Source organism: Heteronotia binoei, chromosome 17 (assembly GCF_032191835.1).
Source record: "Heteronotia binoei isolate CCM8104 ecotype False Entrance Well chromosome 17, APGP_CSIRO_Hbin_v1, whole genome shotgun sequence".
NCBI lineage: Eukaryota > Metazoa > Chordata > Lepidosauria > Squamata > Gekkonidae > Heteronotia > Heteronotia binoei.
The window spans coordinates 3,829,026-3,848,174 of record NC_083239.1 but is presented as its reverse complement, the minus strand read 5'-3'; the positions used below and the strand labels follow the sequence as shown (position 1 = coordinate 3,848,174).

The 19,149-nt window shown below is 42.9% G+C and overlaps 1 protein-coding gene across 1 annotated transcript in view; it reads right to left on the bottom strand.

Moving 5' to 3' along the window:
• Positions 1-19,149, bottom strand: part of PCLO (piccolo presynaptic cytomatrix protein) — a 346,649-nt gene that overhangs the window by 104,824 nt on the left and 222,676 nt on the right. Inside the window, exons 11-13 of the mRNA XM_060258536.1 lie at positions 17,787-17,854; positions 4,394-4,605; positions 2,086-2,139 (exon numbers count right to left, since the gene is read on the bottom strand). Of these exons, the coding sequence (XP_060114519.1) occupies positions 2,086-2,139; positions 4,394-4,605; positions 17,787-17,854 (334 nt within the window). The remainder of the gene's footprint in view (positions 1-2,085; positions 2,140-4,393; positions 4,606-17,786; positions 17,855-19,149) is intronic.

The following is a 19,149-nucleotide window of genomic DNA, read 5'->3' as shown; positions in this document are numbered from 1 at the left end:
CAGTAGCGGAGCCCTTGCATAGGCTCCTGGACAAACAGGCCCCGTTGGTTAGGGGTCTAACTATGCCAACTTTTTCCTGAGCTGGGAGGCCGCTACCCCTAGCTGCCTGTCTGTACCCAATCTAGGAGTATACTTTCCTGGCCTGGATGGCCCAGACTAGCTCAGTCTCATCAGATATCAGAAACAAAGGGGGATAAGCCCTGGTTAGTATATGGATGGGAGGCCACTAACAAAGTCCATGATTGTTACTCAGAGGCAAACTCATCTGTTTGTTTCTTGCCTTGAAAACTCTACAGGGTTGCTATAAGTTGGCAAGAAGTTTACCAAGAAGTACCACATTGTGTCTGTAGAATTCCTTTGTATATTTTTAATGCTTGCTGGAGGTGGGGGGGGGAGGGCTGGGCCAACCCAAAACATTTTGGCTCCGAAGGAAGGTTATTTCAGCTGAAAAAGTTGTATTTATTTATATCTCGCCTTGCCTCATGGCTCAAGAAGGCTTACAAATAATAATTAAATACATTACAGATCAAAAGCAATGGGCTATTGGAATTTTCACATGTGTTATTTGCCCTCAGTTTGATGCTGTTGGGAAATGTGTTTTCACTGGTTCCTCACAGAATTGTGGTGCATTTGTGTACCTCCTGGGTTCTCTCTATTGTTTCTACAATCTTTCCCAAATGTGCTTTGCTATGAAGTTTTAGGAAAGAAAAGCCAGGATGGATGATGTGTGAATGGGAAAACTAGGATTTTCCAGGTCCCACCAACACATCAGCAATTACCCCTGTAATAGCCAGTTCTCCCTGTTACTGAGGCTTTTTTGCTTTAAAAAAATGATTTGTCAATATAACATTATACTAACATGTATCAGGTTCCCTGAATTCTCAGCTTATATGTATATAAAATTTATTTTATTTTGTAGATTTATAAGGCGCCCTTCCCCATAGTGGGCTCAGGGCGGCTTCCAACACATTAAGACAATCGAATCAATTTAAAACAGTTAAAACAGTTTAAAATTAAAACAATTAAGCCACAACTCACAATTAGGTGGGCGCGGCAAAGATGGTATTAACAGATCGATTCGGCTTGCTTGTCCCAGCCTAGATGTTCAAACCCTGGCTATCTTGGCTTCAAAGAATCAGTACAGTGCAGTCGGTGTAGGGGGGGCCCGAAATGATAGGACGCCCGTTTGCCTCAGCCATAGGCCCGATGGAACAGCTCCGTCTTACAGGCCCTCTGGAATGGTAACAGATCCTGGAGGGCCCGAACCTCCACTGGGAGCTGATTCCACCAGGTCGGGGCCAGGGCTGAAAAAGCCTTGGCCCTGGTCAAGGCAAGCCGGATGTCCTTTGGGCCAACGATGGTCAGAAGATGTTGGCCGGCCAATTGTAGCAACCTCTGGGGCTCATATGGGGAGAGACGGTCCCGCAGGTATGCCGGTCTCAGGCTGCACAAGGCTTTGAATGTCAATACTAAAACCTTAAAGCAGATTCGGTACTCAGTTGGTGAGCAGTGCAAACTGCGCAGCATCGGCCAACTGCTCGCCCATACAGGCGATTCAGACAGCAATCGTGCCCAGTGAGGTTACCCTTTGCACAGCTTGCTTTTCCCTGCCCACCCCCAGCATCCATCTGTCCACTATCGTATCATAGATTGTTTGGAAAAGTTCCCTCAAGTCTCAGAAGTGGTTGGATATATATTGATGGTCGTGGGACTGGCAATCCCTGAGAAACACATCTGGATTACCTTAATAACACAGATTTGAAATAATTCATAATTTATCCTCTTTCATGCTAGTGGCAATTCAGTTGCTACCGGACACTGGCAATTGTTTGTTAATACAACAGAGCTCAAAACCCATGTTTAGAGCTGATCTGCAGCGTCCGCAGTGCTAACCACCATAGTCCGGCTATTATTCCATTCTGCAGAGCACCTTTCTTTTTCATATTATCCTGGCAACAATTCTGTGGCAGATCAGGATTGGACACTTTGTTGGATTGCTGCACAGTCTGGAAACAAACAATAGACACAGATGCCTGCCCTGCACATACATTTATATAAAAACGAATATCAATACTAGACTGCTACCTGAATTTCTCCGGTAACTGGATGGGAACTGGACTTTGTGGCTTCAGCAGGCTGCTAAATCACATTTAAAAAAAAACATAATCAGTATCAAATATGGTTCCTTCATTTTTATAATTGTAAGTATCATTTCTGACCATTTACTTTGCCTACTGGGATTGTGACAACTCATGCTGCCGTTTTGGCACACAAGTTAATTCTTCTAACCCTTGGTGTTGATGCGCCAACCATTTAAAGTCAAAATGAACATTTGCAAAAACCAAACAAGAAACACAGTTTCTAGATTTAAATACCTTCGAGATTTGTAATCTGACAGTTGATCTCATAATGAAAGTCTTGTCAATTCAGTAACATTTCAAGATTTTTAAAATCTTGGCAAGTGCCAGCCACAAAAATGTAAAAACCACAGGACCTCAGCTACTAAATACTGTGACATGTTTTGGATTCACTCTCTTCTGCATATCCCTAATTTTAGAAGTGATGGAAAGAGTTGTAAGGGTTGTAGAATTGTACTGTCTTAATACAGAGCCTTTCACTAGCACTGGCAACCCGCATAGTAACCCCACCACTGGACACAGACTGAAGTAGCTCCTCCACCCAACCAGGGGTGCAAGGACAACATACCACGTGTGTAAGCAAGGGTGGGGGATTCCCCTTACTAGGACAGTCCCACTCATCCCCCAGCAATATCTGGATCATGTGCATTGGCTGAATATCCTCAATCCCTCCCCACTCAAGACCAGCTGCCATGGGATGGGGGCCCTATTTGCTATGATGCTCTGCTTGCAGAGACAGGGCTGAAAACCTGACCCTTTCTACAGGAAATCCCAAGAACCAAACCTGGGAACGTCCTCTCTGCAAACAGAAATTCCAGCACAGACAAACAGCTTTTTTCACAAAGAAACCAATTGATTTGACTAGCTAGATAAGTCATTATATATGCCTGGTATCAAAACAGAAGAAATTTACTATTGGAACAAGAGGTTTACCAGATATAGTGTTGTATGACGATGGTATGTAATTTTATATTTTTCCTGCTACTGACCCTCCTTCTTGGTAATCTTAATATTTTGTCGATCTCATTTTGTATGTCATTTATTCTCTTGTAAGTAAGCATCAGGAAAGCAATATATCCTGAACTGAGACTATGATGAGTGTTGTAAGATTTTATACTTTAAACCATGGGTGCATTCGCACACACTAAATAATGCCCTTTGCAACTGGACTTTTATTGTGTAAGAACAGCAAAATCCACTTGCAAACCATTGCCGTGTGGAAACACCGGGCGTTTTCGCACTGACCTTAATCGGTAGCGACGCCCCTCTTCAGCGCGCAGGATCTGCGCGGATTTTGCACCAATTGCCGCGGAGCACCCGGAAGAGCCGGAAAGTCCCGCGGCTTTTGCAGCGCAAATGGAAACCGCCAAAAACCAGTTTCCATTTGCGCCGCAAAAGCCGCGGGACTTTCCGGCTCTTCCGGGTGCTCCGCGGCAATTGGTGCGAAATCCGCGCAGATCCTGCGCGCTGAAGAGGGGCGTCGCTACCGATTAAGGTCAGTGCGAAAACGCCCACCCTATGCAAAAAGAAAATATGATTACATATATTATTGGGTAAGTATATTTGCTGTGGTCATGCAAGTTTTAAATTTGGATCTTTGTTCATTTTGTAGATATCACCTAAGTAATTTTGTAAGGCTCGCCATGATGATTTCCATTACTGTGCGGAGAACACATGAGATTGCTGTGGTTAAACTGCCACATACTGGTAATGGAACAACGTATTAAAATAAAAAAAACAAATCTGAATTAAAGTTGTTCAATGTAACTACTGCAGCAGAGATCAGAAGGCTTTATATGTTCCACAAACAATCCTTTGAATCCAGTGTAAGAGAATTCTTATTTACTTGAAATGTAATCAGTAATTGCAATCTTCTGCAGGGGCAACTCAAGGAATCTTGCTACCTCACATGCTGCGCTGGTATCTCCTAATTCCACTGTAGGCTATCCTGCCCCACAGGATTAGGAAATCTCCAGAGACATTATCTCTACAGCCTACAGTGGAACTAGGAGATACCAAGATGGCTGTGAGGAACACACACCTCCTTCCACTCTTATCTCTGCTCATTTGGAATCCAAAGTGTCAAACTGGCCCCAGGCCCAGAGACCCCCGTGAAACATGTGATGCTTAACACTGACCCATAAGAAAGCATCCCCAGCCCACTATTGGGACTGTGCTGACCTGCATAGAGTTTACCTCAATATGTGTATATCCATATTTCTCATGCATAGCTGGGGGAAAAAAAATTCCTGTACCTTGCCGCTGTGCCGTTTCTTGCTGACTGAAGGAGAACCAGGCTGGCCAGGGCTGGGAACAGAACTGGAAGTGGCTGATGTAGTGCCAGAATGAGCACAGGAGACTTTGTCCATTGCTGAGGAGACAACCGAAGGGGCCTGCTGCAGGGAGACCTTTTGCAGCTCTGCAGCTAATTGCTTAGGATCAACTCCTGGAGACTTTGTTTTTTCCACTGCGGGTAGAAGGGTGTTTTTGTGCTGAGTTCTGCATTTTTTTAGTTCACATGTCAAAAGTAACAACTACTAAAGCTTTCATAACAAAAGGAGCTTGAATTCATCTATTTCTGATTTTGCAAGAGACATAATGATGACCAACTGTAATTTTCATAAAATTTTATAATTTTATTATTTCTCTATTCAGGGCTTTTTTTTCCCCTGGGGAAAAAAAAGTGCCAGAACTCTTAAGAGGGAAATATATGGGTGTCCCTCATGAACTTTTCAACATTTTTTTGAGAATTTTGTTTCCACAAAGAGTTTCCGGAACTCTGTTCTACTGCATTCTCCCAGAAAAGCCCCCTCTGCTCTATACGAAACATAAATACTCGACTGACTTTGGCTCTGTGACCTCCATTAACTGTTTGTTTGCCCAGAGTTTGCTTCACCTGGCATGGTAACAAAACATAGTGAAGACCAGGGATCATTTTGTAGAAAAAGAGGTGGTGGAGCTCATCCAGGGATTGTTATGCAGCTGCACCTACTATTCAATGGACAAGGTGGGAAGGAGGAGGTGGAACTCTCAGAAAGGTTCAGGAGCTGTGCTCCTGTGAGCTCCCACTGAATCCAAGGCCTGGTGAAGACCACTTCCTAGAAACAAATGAGGAGGGTGAGTTAACAGGTGAGTTTTGCAAGGGAGTTTCATAGGGGGGAGCAGGAGTTACATCTGCTATCTTGCAATCCTGATATTGATGGTACTGTTTCAGTGACCTCAAGGGTATGTTCCATTTTTGTTTCCCTGCCTGAAGATAACATGAACGACACCTGAAGACAATGCAAGTTCATATTCCTGCGTGAAGAGAAGATGAAGGGGCTCAAGGCTTGCCTGTCTACATTCTGGTTAATTAGGGGAAAAGAAAAAAAAAATGAGGCAAGAAGAATACTGCAAATAAATGACTGGCTGTGTAGATGGCGCCATCAGGAAAGGTTTAGCTTTTTGGACATGGCTTATGCTTTCAAGACGAAGTTTTTCTGTCAGGAGATGATTTGTACCTCATGAAGCTAGGGGAAAATGTATTTGGTAAGAGCTTTGCAAACCTAACAAGGAGGGCTTGAAACTAAATCCAGTGGGGGAGTGAGACAAAAATACAAAATCTAGTACAATGCCAATAACTGGAAATAAGAATGCTAAAGTTTTGTGGGGAATGGCACATATGCAAGGTAACATTAACTCACAGGTAAGTAGAGAGATGAAGAAACTCAGGGATGATAAACCATGGTTTCCAATGTCTCTAATGTGCAGAGTATGGGAAACAAGCAGGAGGAACTGGAAGTCTGAATACAGGAAGGGGACTATGATCTAATAAGCATTACAGAAACTTGGTGGGATGAAACTCACAATTAGAATATTAGGATTCAGGGGTACAACTTATTTAAAAGGGACAGACAAATAAAGAAGGGTGGAGGTTTAACATTATATGTAAAGGAGTTATATACTTGTGAGGAGATATGTGAGTCTGAGTGTGGAAGTTCAGTTGAGAGTCTCTGGGTAAAAATAAAAGGAGTCAAACATAATATGGTGATAATATGGTGGGGTATGCTATAGACTGCTAAGCCTGGAAAAGGACTTGGATGAGACACTCCTAGAACAGATTACAGAGTTCGCAAAGAGACTGGACACTGTGGTCATGGGAGAATTCAAGTACCCAGATATTTGTTGGAAGTCCAGTTTCTACTATAAACAAAAGCTTTAAAGACTCCCTGACTTGTCTTGCTAACAACTTCATTTTCCAGAAAGTGGAGAAGGAAACAAGGGGATCTGCTATCTTTGACTCGATTCTCACCAACAGGGAAGAACTGGTTGACAAGGTGAAAGTAGAGGGTAGTAGTGATGATGGAATTCTGGAATTTAAAGCCTTGGGGAAGGGAAAAACTGTGCATAGTCAGACATATAGGCTGGACTTCAGGAAAGCAATTTTTGACAAACTTAAAGTTATTCTGGGTAGAAATACTTAAGGAGAAGAAAGTTCAAGAGGAGTGGAAGTTAAATATTGGAAGTTAAATATTGAAGGCACAATCACAAACAATTCTTATGAGGAAGAAAAAGGGGAGGAGCCTAAAGAAGCCAAGGTGGCTCCATAAACAGCTTTCCAAGGATTTGAAAAATAAATAGTCTCATTTAGGAAATCAAAGGAGGGCCTTATAAACAAGAATAAACATAAACAAATCACCAGTGCTTGTAGAGAGAAAGTTAGGAAAGTATAGACTCAGTATGAGATTAGGTTAGAGAGATGCTAAAAGCAACAAAAAAGGGGTTTTTTTCTTATGTTCAAAGTAAGAACAATAGCAAGGATATGATAGGCCAATTGCAGGGACAGAAAAGAGAAGAAGAAGAAGAAGAAGAAGAAGAAGAAGAAGAAGAAGAAGAAGAAGAAGAAGAAGAAGAAGAAGAAGAAGAAGAAGAAGAAGAAGAAGAAGAAGAAGAATTGCAGATTTATACCCCGCCCTTCTCCCTGAATCAGAGACTCAGAGCGGCTTACAATCTCCTATGTCTTCTCCCCCCACAACAGACACCCTGTGAGGTGGATGGGGCTGAGAGTGCTCTCACAGCAGCTGCCCTTTCAAGGACAACTCTTGCGATAGCTATGGCTAACCCAAGGCCATTCCAGCAGGTGCAAGTGGAGGAGTGGGGAATCAAACCCGGTTCTCCCAGATAAGAGTCCGCACACTTAACCACTACACCAAACTGGCTCTCAATTGTAACAAGTAACAAGTGTAACAAGTGATGAAAAGAGAGCAGAACTGCTCAATTCCTACTTTTCCTCAGTCCTCTCTTGTGAGGGAAATGGTGCTCAACATGGCAAAAACAAAACATATGCTGAGGGACAGGACTTGCAGCCTAGGATTGGCATAGGGATAGTACATAGACACATAATTTCTTTGAATGAAATGAAGTCCTCAGGGCCAGATGAACTGTATCCAAGGGTACTAAAAGAACTTGACATAATTTCTGAGCCTCTGTCAATTATTTTTGAGAATTCTTGAAGAACAGGTGACGTGCCAGAGGACTGGAGGCAGGTAAATGTTGTGCCCATCTTCAAGTAGGGGAAAAAAGAGGATCCAGGTAACTTACTGACCTGCCAGCTTGATGTCTCTACCTGGAAAAGTTTTGAAACAAATCATCAGTCAGTCCCTGAGCATTTAGAAAGGATGGCTGTGATTACTAAGAGTCAGCATGGGTTTTTCAAAAACAAGTCATGTCAGACTAACCTGATATATTTTTACAAGAAAGTTACTACCTTGCTGGATCAAGGGAATGCTGTAAACATAGTTTATCTTGATTTTAGTAATGGTTTTGGTAAGGTTTCACATAATATTCTTGTTGACAAATTGGTAAGACGTTGTTTAGATCATATTATTGTTAGGTGGATCTATAACTAGTTGACCAATCGTGCCCAAAGAGTGTTTGTGAATGGTTACTTATCCTCTTGGTGAAGACTGACAAGTGGAGTTCCTCAAGGATCTGTCCTGTTTTGTTTAATATCTTTAGAAATGATTTGGATGAAGTAACAGAAAGCATGCTTATTAAATTTACAGATGATACTAAATTGGGAGGGGCAGCAAAATACAGTAGAAGACAGAGTCAGGGTACAGGATGATTTTTACAGGCTGGAAAATTGGGCTAAAGAACACAGTGACGTTTAAGGGGATAAATTTAGAGTTTTTATTTAGGTAGGAGAAATCCAATGCATCATGCGGGAGACTTGTCTTGGCAGTAGTATGTACAAAAAGGATCTAGGGGTCTTAGTGGACAGTACACTGAACATGAATCAGCAGTATGACATGGTATCTAAAAAGTCAAATGTGATTTTGGGCTGTATCAACAGAATATAGTATTGAGGTCATGGTAAGTGTATTGCTTTACTCTGTTCTGGTTAGGCCTCACCTAGAGTATGGTGTTCAGTTTTGGAGGATATAGACAGGCTGGAACGTATCCAGGGGAGGGCAACGAAGATGGTGAGGGGTCTGGAGACCAAGTCCTATATGGAAAGGCTGAAGGAGCTAGGTATGTTTAGCCTAAAGAGGAGATGACTGAGAGGTGAGTTGTTTTCTGTTGCCCCAGAAGGTTGGATCAAAACCAATGCATTGGAAATACATTAGAAGGGTTTTCAAGTAAACATTAGGAAGAACTTCCTGACAGAGCGGTTCCTCAGTGGAACAGGCTTCCTCAGGTGGTAGTGGGTTCTCTTTCTTTGGAGGTTTTTTTTAAAACAACAACGACACAGAGGCTAGATGGCCATCTGACAGCAATGCTGATTCTGTGAACTGAGCAAGGAACACACAATGAGAATAGGAAACAAACAACTGTGCAACAGTAGAAATATTCAATTTCTATGAATGCTATAACGACAATTTCATACAAAATCAGCAGGAAATTACATTCAAATAATTTCATAACATGACATACAAAAAGTGACTCATTCCTGTAGAAGGCACTAGGTGCAATTACGACACTATGTATACTCAAGTAGTCCCGCTCCCAGGATCCCAATCTCACAGTTCAAGTTCAAATTGTCCAATAACTTTGTTGGAGCTCCAATGGGAGGTCCATTCCACATATATATTTTTAACATAGCATTTCCAGTATTCATTTGAACAATGTAACAGCACATTGCTCCTTGGTGAGCCGCTCAACATTCCCACCAGCTTGTAGTAGTGTTTCACATTAAAGGTTTCCTCAGGAGTAACCCTTCAGCATACTGGCAAGTATAACAACGAATCACATAGCGAGTAATACATAGACAAAAAGCTGTACCCATCAAACATATAAGCAACCACACAAACCTTGGGCGTTTTCCCACAGAGCTTACCGCGGAGCGATGTCCCTCTTCACCGCGCAGCGCCTGCGCGGATTTCCCACCAACTGCTCCACAAAACCAGAAAGAGCCGCGGCTTTTGCGTCGCTAACGTAAACTGGTTTTTAGCGGTTTACATTTGTGACTCAAAAGGTCCGGCACTTCCTGGTTCCGCGGAGCAGTTGGTGGGAAATCCGCGCAGACGCTGCGTGGTGAAGAGGGACGTCGCTCCGCAGTAAGCTCTGTGGGAAAACGTAGCTTAATACTTACATTCACTCACTCACAAAATACCTTCCATTTGGTATTGATTACAATCTTATTCCGGCACACGCTCAAACGTCCCATTCACACAACCATTTTTTAAAGGTACAGCCCGGTGCGACTAATTTCTAAATCTAACGTGCCCACACACAACAACTACAGCCAGTGTATCAATTTAAATAAAACCTGACAAGTCATAGGAAAAGTTAAGTCTGTTAGGTTGGATGGTTTTGAGATGAAAAATCCACTGAGCCTCTTTTTGAAGTAAGATCTTCTGCATGTTTCTGGGTTTGAATGGGTGACTATCTAATCTCTGAATTACAAAATATCTCAAGGATTCAATGCTGTGAATATGTGTTTCAAAGTGCTCGACGAGAATGTTAAACCCAGAAACATGCAGAAGATCTTACTTCAAAAAGAGGCTCAGTGGAAAAGTTACTCCTGAGGAAACCTTTGATGTGAAACACTACTACAAGCTGGTGGGAGTGTTGAGCGGCTTACCGTGGAGTGACTTGCTGTTACATCGTTCAAAAGAGTACTGGAAATGTTACGTTAAAATATATATGTGGAATGGACCTCCTATTGGATCTCCAACAAAGATATTGGACAATTTGAACTTGAGCTGTGAGATTGGGATCCTGGGAGCAGGCCTACTTGAGTATACATAGCGTTTTAATTGCACCTAGCGCCTTCTACAGGAATAAGTTACTTTTTGTATGTTGTGTTATGGATTATTTGAATATAACTTCCTGATGATTTTGTATGAAATTGTGATTATAACATTCGTAAAGGCTGGATATTTCTACTATTGCACAGTCGTTTGTTTCCTATTCTGATTCTGTGAACTTAGGCAGATCATGACAAGGAGGGCAGTTTGGGTTGCATCAGTGCTAAGTTCTCATGGTCCTTTCTTACATGCTGAGGGAAATGCTATTTGCCACTTTGGTGTCAGTCAGCAATTTTTCTCCATGCCAGTTTGGCCGGGGGTCTGGGAGGGTTCTCCCCCCCCCATCTTCTGGGTGTGGACGGGGTCACTGGATGTGTGTGGGGGGGAGGTACTTGTGAATTTCCTGCATTGTGCAGGGGGTTGGACTAAATGACCCTGGAGGTCCCTTCCAGCTCTATGATTCTATGAACTTTTGGGAAAAGAACATATATGGGAAGTTTCCAAGAAGGAAAAGACCAGTATGGTGGATCTGTATAATATGGGATGTAAAAGGAAGATACAAATGATCTTAAAGGACCCTTCACATCCGGGCCACTTGCTATTTGAGATCTTACCGTCGGGTAGACGATATAGAGTGTTGAAGGCTAAGACAAATAGATTTAAGGGCAGCTTCTATCCAAGTGCTGTGGTTAGGCTAAATGCAGGGCTGTGAATGGTAATTTGTTTTAGATGTAGGCTAAATGTAGGGTCATGAATGGTTATTTGTTTTAGATGTATTTAAATGGTTTATGTATATGTCTTTTCTTTAGTGTTGATGTGTTGGTATGTTTGTGGAAGAGCACCTCATTTCGTTGCTCTCATTTTCCTTTTTTGAGAACAATGACAATAAATTTATCATATCATATCATATGTGGAAGAACATGACATGAAAAAGGAGGAGACTCAGAGGACAGCCTGTCATTGTAACTATGCAACTGATACTAGGATTGTCCCGGGGGGGGAGGGGCACTGAAAATAAAATACTACCCCAAGTGCAATAGAGTATTACAGAGAGAACCAAACACTTCTTCGGTGATATTTGGAGTCCCACTTCTAAGAGGGTAGAGGGAAGCTACTTGCAGACTGGATGAACTGTCTAGGGGGAACACATATCTGAGATGTGATAGAGAGTGACCTGAGACTCAGACCCCACTGACCACTATACACTCTTGCTGTTCCACATGGGAATGAATCATAGACAGAAGAAATGTTGATTTCTTCTCTAAAATGCTGGGTGTTTTCGTTGCTCCTTACTGTAGAAAGTCACAGTGAAGAGAAAACAGGTTGCTGGAGGTGACTGGCACAAACCAGGAAAAGGGAGGTTCATTGGAGGTTTGTGCTTTGGGGTTTAACTTTCAATAAACTCCTCCAATGGATGAACTGGCTCATGGTTTATCTAGTTTGTGGTTTGCTCCCATCCCCAGTGAGCTCCAAAGGCTTTTAAAAGCCTTCAGAGCTCACTTCCCTCCACAGTGAGCTGGCTAGGAAAGCAAAAGGGAGGCATCTTAAAAGCCTTCCCGATCAGTTTTCACTTCCCCAATTAGCCTGTTGAAAGCCGAGAGTTGTGAAACTGACGCGCTGTACCTTCCATTCCTTTATATGGACCATTTCATAGGGTGCAATGGAGAGACAACCCCCTTTTCTTTTTCTTTCCCCAGCCAGCTGACCATCGCAGGCTGGCTGGGGAAGCAAAGAAAAATAAGGATGATGTCACCTGGAGTATTGTGTTCAGTTTTGGACACCACATTTTAAGAAGGATATAGACAAGCTGGAACAGGTCCAGAGGAGGGCGACAAAGATGGTGAGGGGTCTGGAGACCAAGTCCTATGAAGAAAGGTTTAGCCTGGAGAGAAGGCGGCTGAGAGGTGATATGATCACCATCTTCAAGTACTTGAAGGACTGTCATCTAGAGGATGGTGTGGAATTGTTTTCTGCAGCCCCAGAAGGTAGGACCAGAACCAATGCATTGAAATTAAATCAAAAGAGTTTCCGGCTCAACATTAGGAAGAACTTCCTGACCATTAGAGCGGTTCCTCAGTGGAACAGGCTTCCTCAGAGGGTTTTTAAGCAAAGGCTAGATGACCATCTGACAGTAATGAAGATCCTCTGAATTTAGGGGGAGGTATTTGTGAGTTTCCTGCATTGTGCAGGGAATTGGACTTGATGACCCTGTAGGTCCCTTCCAACTCTATGATTGTATGATTCTATGATTCTCATGGGCTCAGCTGGGCTGCCCTGTTGAAGCCAGACAGGCCAGCAGAGCCCACAAAACAGCTGATCCTATGAGGAGAGGCATTCCTGTGGGCTCAGTTGGGGCTCTGAGGGAAGGCAATTTGAACTGCCTTCCCTCTTGGGATTGACTTCCCCAGAAGCTGCCTTCCGTTGCCTTCTTCAGGAGCCCCTCAGCTGTGACATGCCAGAGGAAGCCAATTCTGGGAGGGAAGGCAATTTAAACTGGCTTCCCTTGGCTTCCCCAGGAGCCCTGCAGCTGTGAGATGCCAGGTGAAGCCAATCCTGGGATGGAAGGAAATTTAAACTCCCTTCCCTTTTCTTCCCCAGAAGCCCCACAGTTGCAGGGTGCCTGGAGAAGCCAAGGTTTGGAGGGAAGACATGAACTCTCCCTGAACCTCCCAAACCTCCCAAGGCGGTTTGGGGAGGGTTCATGGGAGTCATGTGTTCAGGAACCGCGAACCGGCATGGTTTGTGCTTGAACTGCAGTTCATGGTTTGTTTATTTAATACGTGCCCATCCGGAGCAGATTGTATCATAGAATCGTAGAATCACAGGGTTGGAAAGGACCTCCAGGGTCATCTAGTCCACCCCCTGCACAATGCAGGTAACTCACAAACACCTCCCCCTAAATTAAGAGGATCTTCATTGCTGTCAGATGGCCACTCAGCCTCTGTTTAAAAACCTCCAAGGAAGGAGAGCCCACCACCTCCCGAGGAAGCCTGTTCCACTGAGGAACCGCTCTAACGGTCAGGAAGTTCTTCCTAATGTTGAGCTGGAAACTCTTTTGATTTAATTTTAACCCATTCATTCTGGTCCTACCTTCCGGGGCCACAGAAAACAATTCCACACCACCCTCTATATGACAGCCCTTCAAGTATTTGAAGATGGTGATCATATCAATCAATCAATTTATTCGACCAATGGCCAATACAAGTCAAAAGCTAAAACATTCAATAAAACATTTAAGAATAAAATTGATCTAAATATAACAGGACTATCTCTGAGATTAAACATTTTAAATCCATAGATAAGAATTTAAAATCTGGACTATATCACCTCTCAGCAATCTCCTCTCCAGGCTAAACATGCCCAGCTCCTGCAACCTTTCTTCATAGGACTTGGTCTCCAGACCCCTCACCATCTTCGTCGCCCTCCTCTGGACCTGTTCCAGCTTGTCTATATGCTTCTTAAAATGTTGTGCCCAAAACTGAACACAATACTCCAGGTGAGGTCTTACCAGAGCAGAGCAAAGTGATACCATCACATCACGTGAACTGGACACTATACTTCTGTTGATACAGCCCAAAATTGCATTTGCCTTTTTTAACCACCACATCACACAGTTGACTCATGTTCAGCGTAACGTCCACTAAGCCCCCGAGATCCTTTTTGCACATACTACTGCTAAGACAACTCTCCCCCATCCTATAACCATGCATTGGATTTTTCCTACCTAAATGCAGAACTTTACATTTATCCCTGTTAAAATTCATTTTATTGGTTTTAGCCCAGTTTTCCAGCCTGTCAGGGTCATCCTGTATCCTGTTTCTGTCTTCTACTGTATTTGCAACCCCTCCCAATTTAGTATCATCAGCAAATTTAATAAGCATCCCCTCTATTCCTTCATCCAAATCATTTATAAAGATGTTGAACAATACAGGTCCCAGGACAGATCCTTGAGGCACTCCACTTGTTATTCCTCTCCAAGAGGATGAGGAACCATTCACAAGCACTTTTTGGGTGCAATCTGTCAACCAGTTACAGATCCACCTAACGGTAACAGGATCCAAACCACATTTAACCAACTTGTCAACAAGGATAGTATGTGGAACCTTATCAAAACCCTTACTGAAATCATGAAAAACTATGTCTACAGCATTCCCCTGATCCAGCAAGGTAGTCACTTTCTCAAAAAAAGAGATCAGGTTAGTCTGACATGACTTGTTCTTGAGAAACCTATGCTGGCTCTTAGTAATCACAGACATCCTTTCTAAATGTTCCAGGACTGACTGATGATTTGTTCTAAAACTTTTCCAGGTATAGATGTCAAGCTGACGGGTTGGTAGTTCCCCGGATCATTAGGAAAGGTTTCATTTCTTGGATCAGACCTATGCTATCAGAAAGAAAAACTGTTGACAGGAGATGGGGAGCACCTCAAGGGAACTGAGAAGTACATGTTTGCTGAGAGACTTGGAAACATGTTCAGGAGGGGGTTAATCTAAATCCTGAGGGGATGGAGGAAAAGGCTAAAAGCAAAGTAATTCAAATACTAGAAACAAGAACACATGTGACAAAAGAGGATATTGGACAGTGAGGAAATAGCCAGATAATTTGCAGTACAATAGGATGGAGAAACCAGTTGTGTGCAGTGCCCATGCTTTCTGACGTCTGTATCTGTCAGGATCCATGTCATGTCTCCTGTCATGTTTTCCAGATGCTAACTTTTGTGGATTATTGAGCTATGGGGGGGAGTTGGGTTGTATTGTATGCAATGTCCTTGGGACAGTTGGTGAGAGTCCTGTGAACTGCTCTCCTCCCCCTCCCTGCACCATCTGGGCCTGAAGGAGGAGATAAGACTTTATGATCTTCCTGACCTGTCTCTTAACGTGTTTATGTTAGAGAGGAACTGTCTCTTAGCGTGTTTATGTTAAGGGAGCCTGGGAGGGGGAGAAGCTGACTTTTGGGGGGCTATTTAGAGGTGCCTGTATTGTGTGTCTTTACTTCTAGCAATGCCTCCCTAAGAAGAGGTTCTGTACTTGTATCAATTCAATAAAGCTTCACCTGTATTCTTATAGCAGGAGTGTATTTGAGTGTTACTTGGCAAACCTTACAGTATCCTAATGTATAGAGCATGGTCAACAAACAGGGTAAGGTTGAAACCTGAATAATGGAAGGTAGATCTGATCTGATATGTATTACTGAGACTTGGTAGGAGACATTCATTCATGTTACTCCCCTTCTTCAAAGGAATTGACCCAAGAGAAAGGGAGGGGGAATAACATGAATGAGTGCATGCCACCTCTATGAAAATTCACCAATTGAGACTAAAAGTACTATTGAATGCAGAGGAGGGAAAAACGAAAGATATATGAACATTAGAGCAGTTCCTCAGCGGAACAGGCTTCCTCTGGAGGTGGTGGGCTCTCCTTCCTTGGAGGTTTTTAAACAGAGGCTAGATGACCATCTGACAGCAATGAAGATCCTGTGAATTTAGGGGGAGGGGTTTGTGAGTTTCCTGTATTGTGCAGGAGGTTGGACTAGATGTCCCTAGAGGTCCCTTCCACCTCTATGATTCTATGAAATTAAATCAGAAGAGTTTCCAACTCAACATTAGGAAGAACTTCCTAACAGAGTGATTCCTCAGTGGAACAGGCTTCCTTGGGAGATGGTGGGCTCTCCTTCCTTGGAGGTTTTTAAACAGAGGCTAGATGACCATCTGACAGCAATGAAGATCCTGTGAATTTAGGGGGAGGTGTTTGTGAGTTTCCTGCACTGTGCCGGAGGTTGGGCTAGATGATCTGGAGGTCCCTTCCAGCTCTATGATTCTATGACATTATACAACAGATCCTCAACCAACTGGTAAATTTGGATGATCGAGTACCGGATCCGGTTCAAGATTATGTTTCTAACTTTCAAAACCCTATGCAGCTTGGATCAACATATCTGTGGGATCACTATATGCTCTGCTCTTGTGGGAGGTGTTTGTGGATGTTGGAAATGGAGATTCTGATGTTGGTTTTTAAATCCTTTTAAATTGTGTGTTATATTTTAACTTGTATATTATATTTCAATTGTTGCTACCTGCCCTGAGCCCAGTTGTGAGGAGGGTGGGTTATAAAGATAATGATGGTGATGATGATTATGATGCTTTCCTACAACACAGAACTCTCACAAATGCAAGGTATATTGGTAATTGGAATTGCATTGGGTCAGGAACTGGAAACTCAATAAATTCTTAACATGTTTTGCAGATTAATTAATTTCACAGAAGGTGGAGGAACAAACAATGGGATCTACAAACTTATACTTCATTGTGATCAAAAGGGAAAAGCTGATTGATGAGCTGACAGGAGTCTTGTGACCATTTTGGAATTGATGCTAGAAAACTGGACCTCCTGGACTTCAGGAATTCTGATATCAGAGTGCTCAGAGGAAAATTGGGTATGACTTGGAATGCTAAGGGACAGAACTCAAGAGGGATGGCAGATTCTGACAAGTGAAACATTAATAACAACGTTGCACATTATCCCAACAAGAAGGAAAAAGAGGAGTCAGCTAAAGATGCCAGTGCAGTTCAGGGATGGCCAGACTGTGGCTCGGGAGCCACTTGTGGCTCTTTCACACATATTGTGCAGCTCTTCTAGCCCCCACTGCCCTGTTGGCTGGCTTGGAAAAGGCATTTGACTCTTTAAATTACTTCTCCAAGCCAAGCCAGTCAGCAGCTTGCAGAATGCAATTCAAATTAAAGTTGCTTTCTTTCCTCCTCTCCCTCCCCCATCTATTTTCCTTCCTTCCTTCCTTCCTTCCTTCCTTCCTTCCTTCCTTCCTTCCTTCCTTCCTTCCTTCCTTCCTTCCTTCCTTCCTTCCTTCCTTCCTTCCTTCCTTCCTTCCTTCCTTCCTTCCTTCCTTCCTTCTGCTATTTACAATGGAATAGAATTGTAGACCATCTAGTCCAACCCCCTGCTCCATGCAGGATCAGCCTATCTTGCTAAGGATCTCTGTTTGTGGCAGGCTTAATTTATCAGAAAAGAATGCTACATGTTTGAAAACTGCCCATCAACTCCAGAATGATGATCTAAGTTGCAGTGCTAGAAATGAAGGGGATTAGAACACCTTGAACCAGGTTATCTTCATTATAGGTTTTTAAGCAACCTGCCATATGTCTCTACGGAGTCCCGTGGCACAGCGTGATAAAGCTGCAGTACTGCGGTCTGAACTATCTGCTCACGACCTGAGCATAGGACATCTAGACAAAGGACAACTGAATAAATAATGAAGCCCATCTTCAAGTACCCTCTCCCGACAAAGGGACATGTGTGCAGGGGAACTTCCTGTACCTATGTCCAGTAAATATAGCCAAGTCATTTCCTAAAGGAATCAAAATGTGTATACTAGTGGAGTTTGGGGTTCATGTCATTTCACTTACCTGTTTTTCCCGGGTCAAGCAATTCCAGATGTTGGGGATTCTCAGCATCTGACAGCATATTGAGATCCCTAAATGAAGCAACAAAACCCTGAGACAAAAGGTTGTATACTCTCATTGTTTAATTAGTATAGATAAACGAGACATGAGATGTGGCAATATGCAGCTCCCAAGCATAACCGCATAGAGGCTGAAAACTACACATCTGAAATACTGTAAAACTGAAGAGCTGAAAAAAAAAATAGCACTTTTAAGATGAAATTTTGAAGGGGCTTCATGCAGGTTACACACATTTCGCAAAACATTTAGAATTACAGTTTCCATGCATTGTTTATCCTTATACAATACTCTTACCCACGTAGTGCTTTATACCTTGTCTTCTGTCTTCACAACAGTCCTGCTCATTATTTTGCAAACTGTTAACCTGAGTTTTAACTGCTTCCTGAAAATTGCTCAAGGAAACCAGGGACTGCACTTCATATGAAGCTGCCTTCTACTGAACCAGACCCTCGGTCCGTCAAAGTCAGTATTGTCTACTCAGACTGGCAGTGGCTCTCCAGGGTCTCAAGCGGAGGTTTTTCACACCTCTTTGCCTGGACCCTTTTTAGTTGGAGATGCCGGGGATTGAACCTGGGACCTTCTGCTTACCAAGCAGATGCTCTACCACTGAGCCACCATCCCTCCCCAACACACGACATGCTTACTTCAAAAGGGAACTTGATAAATTCCACCTCTAAAATCTGACAAAGGCCCGTCTCAAGGGGAAGATTCCACTGTTATGTTGATTTGAAAGTAAGTCAGGCTCAGCGACCGCCTCCCTCTATCTGTCTATACTAAATTGCCAGTCATTTCTGCTTCTTGGAGTTAGCTAATTTCTTCCTGTAAATTTGTGGTGCCCAACCATTGGGCAGAAAAGAAGAGGCTTTTCCTTTGCCACAAATCTGATAGTTTTTTTTTTAAAAAAGAAACTCACACAATTAAAATATTATGAACAATTAAAAACAAGCAAGTTGAAGTTAAGTGAAACGCAATAACTGAAACCTCCCCTCTCTGTACCTATCCTCAGGAAGGCAATTCACTCCATTACACCAGGGCTTCATGATCAGACAGTATATAATTAATTAAGCAACACAAAGAATCAGGGGCTGCTTTAAAACAGCAGAAGTGACAGTGGAGGAGCAAATGGTTTTCCACGGGAATGTGTGATGCAATATTTGGGTGTGATATTTGCTGAGAATTTTCCCACCACCGCCACATTTTCTCAGGCCCACAAGTGCGGCAAGGTTAGGGTGGGAATAAAAATTGGTCAACAGCCATTGCTCTGTAAATTGGCTATAACTTGCTTAGGAACTGTTACGCAGCAACC